At 39.9% G+C, this 14085-nt stretch overlaps 1 protein-coding gene across 1 annotated transcript in view; it reads left to right on the top strand.

Annotated features, from left to right (window-relative positions):
* Terb1 (telomere repeat binding bouquet formation protein 1) overlaps nucleotides 1-14085 on the top strand; it is a 52968-nt gene that overhangs the window by 31791 nt on the left and 7092 nt on the right. The window contains exons 13-14 of the mRNA XM_059264235.1: nucleotides 3896-3960; nucleotides 4248-4331. Of these exons, the coding sequence (XP_059120218.1) occupies nucleotides 3896-3960; nucleotides 4248-4331 (149 nt within the window). The remainder of the gene's footprint in view (nucleotides 1-3895; nucleotides 3961-4247; nucleotides 4332-14085) is intronic.

Genomic DNA, 14085 nt, shown 5'->3' on the forward strand with positions numbered 1-14085 from the left:
AACCCACTGTGAGTGTTGCTATTTCTGGGCTGGTGGTCCGGGGTTCTATAAGACTGTGCAAGCTGTGTAGAGAGCAGGCTAGTAAGCAGCACTCTTTCATGGCCTCTGCCTCAGCTCCTGCCTCCAGCTACCTGCCCTGTTTGAATTCCTGTTCAAACTTCCTTCAATGATGGGCTATGACATGGAAGTGTAAGCCAAACAAATTCTTTTCTCGTCAACTTGCTTTTTGATTATGGTGTTTCATCACATCAATAGAAACCCTAAGACAATCAAATTTGAATTTTAGAAACTATGCTCACAAAAGAAAAACTTAAACTAAGTCCCTATATTTGAAGCAACAATGAAAGCATTGAACCTGTCAGCAATGTGACAAAAACCAGTTTGCAAGTTTACTGTGGTAAAGAGAGTTGAGTTTGATGAAAATCCAAATTTTTTTTCCAGTACTGCCCTTTTCCCCTCACAGGTAGCATGTAAGATTGGACGTAGGCGTGTAGCTTTTCTTAAACCCTTTCTTGTGTTTGTCTGATGGCTGTTGTACTTAAGGACAATGAAGAGGAGACTGTGCTCTGGTCAGAGTGCAGGGCAAACTAAGTAGCAGGAATGTGGATTATATTATCACTCCTTCCTCTGCAAGGTCTTTTTTTAAAAAAAAAATTTTTTAGCTCAAGGACAATTTTATTAGAGTTTGAAAGAAAAACAAGGCAAACAAGCTGTTAATCTCAGCATTTGCTAGCATGAAAGAAATAGAGAAGAGGAAGAGAGAAAGCTGTGAGTTTTTAAGTTAGGAGTTGCAAAAACTGGCATGCTGAGCAATGTGGGTCAATTAGGAGCTTTTTGGTGGAAGAGGAAGAGGGTTTCAAAGAAAGAGAAATAGTCCAGAGTGTCAAGGAAAACATGCTTAGGCTTTTGACCAGTGTCCAAAAGAAAAATAGAAACAGGCCAAAGGAAAATTTACACTTTTGTCAGAACTGAGAGAATTGAGCAGTTTAGCAGTGCTACATGGAAGTTCTGTCAAGACCATTCTCAGTGGTAATTTTAACCTCACTTCTCAGGGATAGGAAATTGCAGAATGCTGAGATATGTTTTTGGGCCAGCCTTCTTGCCTTCTATTCCAAGGCTTTCACCCATACTCTTTTTTCTCTTTTCCAATTGGTCCTGTTTTTATTTTTTATGTTATGAATGGTTTTCACATGTGTGTCTATGCACTGTGTATGCCTGGTGTCTACACAGGCCAGAAGAGAGGGCATTGGATCCCTGGGGACTGGTTATAGACAGTTGTGAGCCTACATGTGGGTGCTGGGAATCAAATCTGTGTCCTCCAGAAGAGCTCTTAACTAGCCACGCTCTTAATTGCAGAGCCAGCTCTCTGACTCTGAGATTGGCCATGTTTCTATCTTAGCTGTTATTAATGTTATTTTAGTGTCAGTTTGAGTTACTCATACTTGCATTTTAAATCTTTTTCTCTTCTATCTTGTACCTCCTACAAATAGATTTACACCGGGCTAGAAATGAACAATAATCATTGTTAGTATCTGTGGTAGTTTGAAATTGGCCCCCATAAAAGGATTAGTTATGATGAAAGAATTAGTTCAGTTAGTAGGGTGCATGCCTAGTATGTACAAGGCCCTGGGTTTAATTCCCAGTACTGCATCAAGTGGGCATAGTGGCACATACCCATAATACCAGCACTCAGAAAGTGAAGGCAGGATGATCAGGAGCTCAGAGTTACCTTCAACTACAAAGCACGTTGAGAGCCAGCCTGGGCTGTGTGAGACTCTGTCTCAAAATACAAAATAAACATACATCTTGCCATATCTTTTTTCTCTTTTAAATATTATATTTATTTCTTTTCATTTTATTTTTTCTGTATGGGTATTTGCCTGCATGCATGTCTATATACTATGTGCATGCCTGGGGCCTGCAGAGAGGCCAGAAAAATGTGTCACATCCCCTGAGATTTGAGTTACAGATGACTGTGAGCTACCCTGTGGGTGCTGGGAATTGAACCTGGGTCCTCTGGAAGCAGACCACTTAACCACTGAGCTATCTTTCCAGCCCTCATCAAGGATTTATTTACCAGACACAAAAGTGTGGTTCCATATATGGAATATATTTTTTTTCTGAGATTGGGTCAGGTTGGCCTACAACTCATGATATTCCTATTTCAGTCTCCCAAGTCCTGGGATTACAGGTGTATGTCCTATGCCCAGTTTACAAAATGCTATTGTGTCTTAGTTAGGGTTTCTATTGCTGTAAAGACACACCATGACCACGGCAACTCTTACGAAGGAAAACATCTAATTGGGGCTGGCTTACAGTTCAGAGGTTTAGTCCGTTATCATTATGGTGGGACATGGCAGCATGCAGGCAGACATGGTGCTGGAGAAAGAGCTGAGAGTTCTACATCTTGATCTGCAGGCAGCAGAAGCCACTGTGTACCACACTGAACATAGCTTAAGCAAAGGAGACCTCAAAGTCCACCCCACAATGACACACTTCCTCCAATAAGGCCACACCTACTCCAACAAAGCCATGCCTCCTAATAGTGCCACTCCCTATGAGTTTATGAGGGCCAATTACATTCAAACTATCACAGATATTAACAATGATTATTGTTAGATTATTGTTTGCTATACTGTCCTCCATGTTCTCCCACTGATTTTGTTCTCTCCCTTTTGGCCTTCATTTCTTCCTTTTTTCTTCTCTTCCTCCTCTTCTTTTTTTCTTCTTGAAACTAAGTCTCCTGTATCCCAGACTGGCCTTAAACTTACTCTGTATTAGAGGGTGACTTTGAACTTTTTTTTATCCTTCTGCTTCTATCTCCTGAGTGCTGAGATTAAGTTATGAATTACCATACCCAGTTTATGTAGTACTGGGGATTGAACCAGGGCTTCACAAATGCTAGGCAGACCCTTTACCAGCTGAGCTACATCCCTAGCCCATCTTTTCTTCTTTTAAATGTTTTCTCCTGTATTTTTTTTTATAACCCAGACTATTATCCATTCATCTATTTCCCCCCCACACATACTTTGTCATATGCTAGGAATCAAACTCAAGGCTCCAGTACCACATAAACTGGGTATGGTAACACATACCTTAATCCCAGCACTCAGGAGGTAGAGGCAGCAGGATAAAAAAATTCAAAGTCACCCTCTAATACAGAGTGAGTATAAGGCCAGTCTAGGATAAAGGAGATTTTTGTTTTTGTTTTTAAAAAGAGAGTTACATCCTCAGCCCTCTGTTAGTGTTTTTTTTTGTTGTTGTTGTTGTTATTGTTGTTTTGTTTTAATAATATTTTGCTTTTGTCGTTTTTATCAATGTTATTACTTTCTGGAGTCTTGTTTACGACTACAAACAAGGCTATGACTATTGCAGATCCTACTTTGACCAAATTTGTTGATGTGATAGTCAGCTTTCTGTCATTATAACATAATACCTGAGGCAATTAACTTTTATAGAGAAAAGGTTTTACTCATGGTTTGGGAAGTTACAGTCTGACATGGTGAGCTGAGTACCCTTTGCTTTGAGGTCTCTAGCAAGGGCTGCATAGGGTGTCAATCTGTTGGAGCAAACCACTCACCTCATGAGCCAAGAAACAAACTAGGACAAGCCAGAGTCGCACAAGTACCCTTCAAGGGTGTATACCTGGTGACCTTAAGACCTTGTACAAGGCCCTACCTCCTGAACGTCTCAAAATCTCCCAATAGTGCCAAGCTAAGGGCCAGGGCTTGAATAATGGACTTCGGGGCACATTTAACATTCAGATTATAGTATTAGATTTTGGAAACAGCTCTATCTGCCTGATGGACACTCAGAACAACCATACTGTTTAAAATTTCCCCCACACCATAGACATTTTACTTCTAGTAATGTAGTATCCTTTTTTTTTTTTTAGTGACCATGTTGTCAAACATCTGACTCACACTGTCAAAAATAGAAAGCAGCAGGTACCAGTAACAGGTATGATTTAAAATGTTTCTTCTTTGTTTTTTCAAGAAAATAGGTATTTGGATGGCTGAAATTTAAATGTAAATTGGTTATTTGCCCTATGTAAGCCATACTTTTGACTCTGGCACACCTGCCTTTATTACTATTTACTCATAGCCAGAATCTTTCTCTTTATCCACTAAGAGACTGGATATGTAGTAGTGAGAGAAAATGTATGAAAATTTGAGGCTTAATAAATATTATAAATTTCAGAACATTTTCATTAAACAAAAAATCTTACGTTTTGCATTTTCTTTCAGATCCGTTTACATTGTGTTTAGACCTAATAGATAAAGAAGTTGGTTTTCAAGCAACTGACAAAATGTTGAATTATAGGTGCTCAGGTGAGTATTTTTTTAATTATAATAATTTCATAATTGAATCTATATCTGCTATTGGTTAACTAGAATTTATGATACTTATGCCTTATAATTTAACTTAATCTCCTTTGAATTTTGAAAGCATTCAAGTCAATATTGTCTATTTTGCATTATGCCATGTCCACATGAATAAATGCAGTTAGTATTTCTATTTTTGTTTTTGTCACAACACTGTCTATAACTTTAAATGAGCAAGATAAATATGTTTTCAGAGAGCAGAGAAATAGATATTTTTTCTATATTATACTCTAAACAGGTATTAAGTATTCCATATATAGTTTTATATTTCTCATAAGTTTATTAAAGTTCCTAGTGTCCCATGCCCCACTACTGATTTTTTTTTCTATAAGATCTCATTGTACTTATCCAAACCTTTCTCTTCTTCACACTGTACCATTTCTTGTTTTTTCATACTCACTGTTCTATAGAGAATACTGAGGTTGCTCCATGTTCAGTTCAGCACATCACTATTCTATTTTGGATGAAGACTTTTATCTCTGTTACTCTGAAGTTGATGTATAACCATAATATGAATCCCATATTCTCTCTCTTCTGTCTAATATAATTGTAAAATCTTTTCTGTAGTTCCTTCCTTTAAATTAGCACACCTGTATTCCAGCTACTTAAGAAATTGAGGCACTCTGGGCAGTGGTGGCACATGCCTTTAATCCCAGCTCTCAAGAGGCAGAGGCAGGCAGATTTCATTGAGTTCGAGGCCAGCCTGGTCTACAGAGTGAGTTCCAGGACAGCCAGGGCTGCATAGAGAAACTTATCTTGAAAAACCAGGAAAAGAGAGGGAGAGAGAGAAGGAGGGAGGGAGGGAGAGAGAGATTGATTTTGAGGAGATTGAGGCAGGAAGGATCATTAGCACCTAGGAATTCTAGGCTAGCTTAGGCAGTGTAATACCACTTCATCTCTCAAACACTCAGGCAAACAAAGTCACATTTATATTGCTATGAAGAGACATCATGACCAAGGCAAGTCTTATGAAAGAAAATTTAATTGGGGACTTGCTTACTGTTTCAGAGATTTATTTCATTTATCATCATGGTGGGGAGCATGATGGCATGCAGGCAGGTGCTGGAGCAATCGCTGAGAGCTACATTATGATTTGTAGGCAAAGAGAGGGAGATTCTGGGTTTTTGAAACCTCAAAGCCCACCTCTAGTAACACACTTCCTCCAACAAGGCCACACTCCCTAATTCTTCTCAAGTAGTGCCACTCCCTGATGACGAAGCTTTCAAATATGTGAGCCAATGGGACCATTCTTATTCAAACCACCACAGACAACATTAATATGAGAAATGTGGTTTAATCTCAAGTTTCTCTATACTGCTTTGAGACAAGATATCACACTGTAATCCAGGCTGACTTGGAACCAACTGTGTAGCCTAGGCTAGCCTGAGATTGAGCTGTGAGCCATCACTCCATGATTAACCTAATGTTTCAGTGCTGAAACTCTGGGCCCCTTGATCTAGGTAGTTCATGACTAATAGATGCTGATTATTGTTGTTCTTTCCTTATGAATTTCACAGCATTTATAGTACCCTCTTGAGTTCATTACAGAATACCTAGGCAGATAGTTTGGGTTATTACATCCATTTGTCCTACCTGAACCAGGCTTATTTTTCCTCATACTAAAAATCCAAATATTGGGTACAGTTTTCTTTCCCTTTAAATGTTCATCTACTCTACATTCTCTTTTTTTTTTTTAAAGAGAGAAGAGGAATTATGTGTGTGTGGGGGTGTGTGTGGGGTGTTTTGCTTACATGTATGCCTATGTATCAATTGTGCCTGATGCCCAAGCAGGCCAGAACAGAGTGTCAGGCACCCCAGAATTGAAGTTACAGACTGTTGTAAGCTGTCATGTGGGTACTGGGAATTGAACCCTGGTCCTCTGAAACACCAGTCAGTGTTCTCAACCACTAAGCCATCTCCCCAGCCCTGAGAGGGATCTTTTGAGATGAAGTTTGATTGTGCAGCCCTAGCTTGCCTTAAATTTGCTGTGTAGACTAGACTTGTCCTGAACTTTCAGTGATCCTCCTGCCTTTGCCCTCCAATTGCTGGGATTATCAGCATGTATGACTGTGCCAGTGTATTATTCTACATTTATTGCTGATTCTTTTTGATTCCTTCTCTCTATACAGTCATTCCCTTAATTCCCTCAAATGTTCACTTGCTCTCTTGTCCACTATCACACATACTCTTTCCATCACTGAGGAATGAACCTAGGGGCCTCGCACATATTAGACAAGTGCTCTACTACTACTTTGTCATGTCCCTCCTCTCTTTCTTACCAGTCTACTTATTTTTATATGTTAAAGCTACCTAAAGCCTCACTTTCCCTCTAAATCTAGTTAATTGATTAATTTAGTTATTTTTGTTATTTTATTGAACTTTAAATGTTTATCTGGAGCATTTTCCCACTAAAACTAGTGACTTATTCATTATTGATTTTTTTTTATGTTATTGACATTGGGTCTCATTTTATAGCTCTGTTCCTAATGGCCAGGGTTAGGATCATGTGTTTTCAGGTTTTTGACCTCTTATCCGATGTAGGTGGAGTTTTTCTGTCCCACCAGCCTAATCACAAATAACCACACAGAGACTTATTATTAATTATAAATATTCAGCCAATATGTTAGGCTTGCCTCCAGCCATTTCTTTTCTTTTTTTTAAATAATTTTATTTAACTTTATTTTATGTGCATTGGTGTGAAAGTGTCAGATTTCCTAGAACTGAAGTAACAGACAGTTGTGAGCTGCCATGTGGGTGCTGGGAATTGAACCTGGGTCCTCTGGAAGAGCAGCCACTGCCCTTAACCACTGAGCCATCTCTCCAGCCCTCCAGCCATCTCTTACCACCGAAATCAATCCACTTCTATTAATCTATATGCTGCTCTGAGGCTTGTTTACCTCATCTCTGAACTTGCCATGTTGCTTCTTCCACATCGGACTCCACCCTTTTGCTTCCCAGCATTCTCTCTGCCCCAAAATCGTGCCTGTCTATTGGCCAGTCGGGTTGTTTTGGGGGGGAGGGGGTTCTTTTTTTTTTTTTTTTTTTTTGGTTTTTGGTTTTTTCGAGATAGGGTTTTTCTGTGTAGCTTTGCGCCTTTCCTGGAACTCGCTTTGTAGACTAGGCTGGCCTCAAACTCACAGAGATCCGCCTGCCTCTGCCTCCTGAGTGCTGGGATTAAAGGTGTGTGCCACCATCGCCCGGCGTCAGGTTTTTATTAATAATGCAAGCAACACATTTTCACAGTGTACAAGAGAATTATTCCACAGCATTTCCCTGTTTTTGTCTAAATAAAAAAGGAAGGTTTTACATCACCAGGCAGGCTACCTGGAAAACAGGACCCCAAGAAAGACACAGGGATCGCCCAATGACAGAGAAATGGAATGAGTTCTACATGAACAACCTGGACATGAGTGGGGGTAGTGAAGGGCGAGGGTCGAGGGAAAGAGAGCTTGGGTGAGTGGGAGATCCCAGCTGGATCAACAACAGAGAGGGAGAACAAGGAATAGGAGACCATGGTAAATGAAGACCACATGAGAATAGGAAGAAACAAAGTGCTAGAGAGGCCCACAGAAATCCACAAAGATACCCCCACAACAGACTGCTGGCAATGGTTGAGAGACAGTCCGAACTGACCTACTCTGGTGATGGGATGGCCAAACACCCTAATTGTCATGCTAGAAACCTCATCCAACTACTGAGGGATCTGGATGCAGAGATCCATGACTAGGCCCCAGGTGGATCTCTGGGAGTCCAATTAGCGAGAATGAGGAGGGTTTATATGAGTGAGAATTGTTGAGACCAAGGTTGGATAAAGCACAGAGACAAATAGCCAAACAAACGGAAACACATGAAATATGAACCAATGGCTGAGGGGTCACCAACTGGATCAGGCCCTCTGAGTAGGTGAGACAGTTGATTGGCCTGATCTGTTTGGGAGGCATCCAGGCAGTGGCACCGGGTCCTGTGCTCATTGCATGAGTCGGCTGTTTGAAACCTGGGGCCTATGCAGGGTCCCTTGGCTCGGCCTGGGAGGAGGGGACTGGACCTACCTGGACTGAGTCCACCAGGTTGATCTCAGTCTGTGGGGAAGGCTTTGCCCTGGAGGAGATTGGAATGGGGGGCGGGCTGGGGGGAAGGTGAGGGGGGAGAACAAGGGAATCTGTGGCTGATATGTAGAACTGAATTGTATTGCAAAATAAAAATTTTTAAAAAAAAAAAGGAAGGTTTTAACTTTACCATAGTAAAGTTATATACAACAAAAACAGTTATCACGTAAGAATTATAGTTACAATAGCCAGTCCATTTGTATTTGGCAAATTTAGAGAAAATATACTCTGCTATTTATCTTATCTTTCTGAGTCTAAAGTTTTACACCTAGTTTACCTTTTGTCATAACTAATTAAGTCTAATTAATTATTTAGCCTTTAACTCCATCAAAGACTTCAGAAGGCTATAATGTTGCTTAACAACAGGGACATCTGGCTGCCTGGTTAGTCACCCAAAGTTCTTTTGTAACATTGGAGCATCCAACTTTGGCCTATAGGCCTAGTATATTTGACAGACATTTTTGAGAAGCAGGGAATTTTGAGGGACTGTCCTACCTTGTATTGGCAAATATTTGGCAGTACTTTCTTTTGTGTCCTGCTGGTCCAGTTTGGACAGCATACTGTCAGCAACTGACACAAAGGCAGTTTCTTGCCCAATGGCTAACTTTTACCACAAAGAAAGCAAACTCCATATGGAGGTTCTTTGGTGCCCATCATTTTATCTAGCGTAGATTGGCACTGCCAGGTGCAGATGTGTCTCACTGTCATGAAAAGCCTTAGGTTATTAAACATATTGAATGCCAAATTCTTTTTTTTTGTATTATTTTTAATGGTAATTACAATAAGATAGCACTTAAAAATAAGTCATATCATAAATCAAACCCCAAACAATGTCTAAATATGCTGTCCGCCCTTGGTTAGTGTACACGAACATGTCTACCCCGAGCCAGGTATACAGCACAGGTGCTCTTCGCTCGCCTGTGAAAGCCGTAGTTAGCGCTTCTTCCAGGTGAACTTTCTTCGGGCACCCTCCTGGCCTGGCTTCTTCCGCTCTCTGACCCGTGGGTCAGGAGTCGAATGCCAAATTCTATAGGTCTTTGAAGTGTTTGAAGACTATCTAAATGTATCTGTTTAACCTTGAAAATATACTTAATAGGACTACAAGTTTGATTACTGTAGATGACTACTAACCTGTATTTTATAATTATACATTATAATTTTTTATTTAAATTTTTTTTCATTTTGCATACCAACCCCAGTTCCCCATCTCTCCTCTTCTCCTGCCCCCTACCATCCCACCCCCATCTACTCCTCAGAGTGGGTAAGGCCTCCTTTGGGTAGTCAACAAAGTCTGCCATACCAAGTTGAGGCAGGACCTAACCCCTATACATTATATTTTTAAATGAGCTGCATATGCACAATACCCCAAACGAGAGTAGAAACATGCATACAGTATAATAAAATTAATTTTAAGTCTATATCAATAAACCAAAATCCATACCAATGTAAAATATTTTATGATTAATAGTTACTTTTAGGATTAAAATAGATTCAATAATCTACCTTTTTTTCCCTATCATTCCTATATCATAATCCCCTTTTTTTCTTTTAGAAAGAGATCTTTGAGTTTCACTCTTTTGTTTAGCTTTTTTCCTATGACCAATAAAATCTTGTAATCATCCCCCCTTAAATAATAACAAACATCCATAACCCATCGTTTGGGAATGTTGGAGTCATTCTCTAGACTACTTCCTGTTGTTTGTGGTGCTGATATCTTTAGGGGAACCTTGAGAAAATTAGGATAATTGTTAAGTCTTGACTGGAGTAGTTTATAAGGTTGGACCATCTCATCCAGCAGCTTTGAAACTATTTTGGATGCAGGACTCTGAGGAGACTGTAACAGAGGCATTTTGAGATGCTAGATCACCTGGGCCATCTGTTTTCATTGGTGTCTGGTCCCCTTGTTCTGAAAATACATAAACTTTTAAAGGTAACATACATGTCTGTATTAATACAAGTATAGATTGTATGTTGCACACAAGTTAGCCAAAGATGATTTTTTGTTTTATGTTTGAGCAGGTAAAATATACTTTATGTGTTTTGTAGTCTTTTTAGGTTTATTTCTTTATGTCTATAGCCAGGATTTTCAGGGGGTCTTTCCTGATCAAACCTGAGCCATATCAACCTGGAATGAATCCACATCCTCTCATTTCCTGTGGAAATAAAAGCATAACCTCTTCCCCAAAGTAATATCTTTTGACATCCATTTTGAAGTCAAGACATTTTTTAAAAATAATATAGGTTGGTTTAATCCAGCAATTTTCATAATCCAATGTGTCTTAGCAGCTGTTGTTCCTTCATTAGAAATAAGAAAATCTAAAGACAGCACAATACCATACAGAATCTAGACTGTATTTCCCATTTTTATGTGGCTTATTTTTTTTTTTTTACTTTTTATTTTACTTTGCTCCTTTTTTAAGGACTTAATTTTTAAACTATTTTTTTTAATCTATGACTATATATACTCTTCTCTCTCCCAAGCTTGTGTATATTTTTAAACACACTGAAACCCGTTTAGAGGGTTTTTTTCCATCTGGATCTGTCTTTACTGAGCATCTGTAGTAGTCTTTGATTGCATCAGACGAATCTTAAAGTGCTGTGTCGGCCCCAGCACTGCTCAGCTTAGTGAATGGCGCTATCCCATGGTAGTTGACAGCTGGCTTCATCCCGCAGGCAGCTGCTGGGAGATGTGTCTCTGTATTGTGGCCAGCATGAGAGACATGAGACTAGGAAGCCACATTCAGATCTGTTTTTGTGTATTTAGAAACTTTTTTAAGCTTTCTTGGTTATTGTGTGGATGTAGGTGCCAGACATTTGGGCCCCATTTGTAGGTGGAGTTTTTCTGTCTTGCCAGCCAGCTCCCAAATAACCACACAGAGACTTGTTATTACTTTTAAATTCTTGGCCCATAGCTTAGACATGTCTCTGGCCAGCTTTTACAACTTAAATTAACCCATTTCTATTAATCTGTGTGCTGCCCCGAGGCTCATTTACCTCATCTATGAACTTCTCATGTTGCTTCTTCCATGTCTGACTTGTGAGTCCTCTGACACTGCCCTCCTTCTTCCCAGTGTTCTCTCTGTCCTGAAAATCCTGCCTATTTTGGCCAATCAGCTTTTTATTAACAATGCAAGCAGCACATTTTTACAGTGTACAGAAGGATTATTCCACAGCAATCCAAAGCATTGAAAATAAGGGCTCACGTGGATGTACAAAAGTAACAAGGTAACTTTATTAAGAGCCAATCAGTAGTACAGATTAGAGAGGGATACACTGTCAAGATTGACAGTGGCTCTGTTAGAGTACTTCAGGACTCCAATTATTGTGTGGGCCTCAAGAAAAGTTTATTGTTAAAAAGTATAGCATGAGCATTCTCTGGTTTGATTGATAAATTAGGTTATATAATCATCCTACTGTGTATGTCCCTCCCCATAATGCATCTGATTTTAATCATGTGCCCATTCAGTTATACATAGGCGTAGGATGGTAAATAGGGAAATCTTCCTAAGCATTTACTTGAGAACACTGTTTGTCTTATTGTATATGAACCCAAAAACAAGTTCAGGCTGGATCGGCCTTTCTATTCCTTATATACAGATACACTGGGAATATATATTTGAATAGAAATTGTCTACACTTTAGGGCAGTGGTTAAGAGCCATACTGCTTTTGGAGGGGACCTGAGTTAAGGTTCCAACATCCATTGCTCACAACCACCTCTAAATCTAGCTCCTGGGGATCTGGCACTCTAGTCTGTCTTCTGTGACTATATTAGTTACTGTCCTATTGCTGTGATGAGACAACATAACGAAAGCAACTTAGACAAGAAGGCATTTAATTAGGGCTTTGCTTACAGTTTCAAAGGGTTAGTCTGTGATCATCATGGGAGCAGGCATCCCTGGTGCTAGAGTAATAGCTAAGAGTTTACATCTTATCTACAAGATGAAGACATGTAGAAAGAGAAGCAAGACTGGGCCTGGCATGGGCTTTTGAAACCTCCAAAGCCAACCCCCCACCCCCTGTTGACACACCTCCAACAAGGCTGAACCTCCTAATTCTTCCTAAATAGGCCACCAGTTGGAAAACAAACATTTAAATATATAAGCCTATGGGAGTCTTGTAGTCATGTGCGTGTGCACGCGCACACACACACATACACACACAATTAAAAATAAAAAAGTAAGGGGCTGGAGAGATAGCTCAGCAGTTAAGATCACTGGCTTCTTTTTCAGAGGACCCATGTTCAATTCCTAGCACCCACATGGCTGTTCACAACCATCTATAACTACAATTCCAGGGGATCCAACACCCTCTTCTGACCTCCTTGGGCACTACATGTATTTGGTACACAGATATACATGTAGGCAAAGCACCTATATACATGTTAAAAATACTATAATAATGATGATGATAATAATATAACCTATAAGTTTGATTGTTGTCAAGGAAGAAGAAACTTATTCCATTGTTCAGAGAAAGGTATATGTATAGTCTGATGCAGATATGTACATAGGAGTATAATGTCCAAGATTATTTAGTGCATTGTTCAGAAAGGGTTGTTTGTACATAATATAACTAACTAGGCAATGGAACTAGTCTGCTGTATTGCTTTTCTGTTGCTGTGATTAAGCACCATAACCAAGACAACTTATAGACGGGAAGAGTTTAGTTTGGCTTATGGTTCTGGAGGGAGAAGAGTCCATCATGGCAGCAGGCATGGTAGCAGAAGCAGAAAGCTGAGAGATCATATCTTCAACCACAAACATGAAACAAAACAAATGGATTGAAGGTAGGATAAGGCTCACCCCTATCGAGGTACTTCTCCAGCAATGCTGCACCACGTCCACCTCTCCAAACGGCACCATCAACTGGGAAACAATATTCAAATACCTGAGTCTATGGTGACATTTCTCATTCAAACCACCACAGCTGCCAAGTGCATTATTAGAAGAGGAGATTGTTCATAACCCAACTATGTACAGTCTCAAATTGCTAAACTTGTCCCTGTGATTGCCTGCCTCAGGTCTGTTGGGCCTCAAACATGTGATGATCCTCTTGTCTCTGCCTCCAGAGTGCTAAGATTACAGGCATGCATCACCATGCCCAGGCTTGTTAATCTTTTTGAATCTTTTATTTATTTTGGATCTTTCCATATAGCCCAAACTGGCCTCAAACTTGTGATCCTCTTTCCTCTGCGTTTAGAGTACTGGAATTGCAGATGTGCACTACCACACCTAGCTAAAACCAGTGGCTTAAGAAAATTCTTTGTAGCCAGGTGGTGGCAGTACATGCCTTTAATCCTAACACTCAGGATGCAGAGGCAGGCAGATCTCTGAGTTTGAAGTCAGTCTGGTCTACAGAGAGATTTCCAGAATGTTCAGGACTACATAGAGAAATCCTGTCTCAAAAAAAACAAAAAAAAAATTCTTTGTAAAAAAATTATTTTCATGTATATGTGTGTTGTTATGTGAGTTCATGTACATCATGTGTGCAGCAGTCCTTGGGAGTCCAGAGGGCATTGGATCCCCTGAAAGTGGAGTTGCAGGAAGTTGTTAGCCACTATATGGGTGTTGGAATCAAACCAATCTCCTCTGT

This window comes from Peromyscus eremicus, chromosome 5 (assembly GCF_949786415.1).
Source record: "Peromyscus eremicus chromosome 5, PerEre_H2_v1, whole genome shotgun sequence".
NCBI lineage: Eukaryota > Metazoa > Chordata > Mammalia > Rodentia > Cricetidae > Peromyscus > Peromyscus eremicus.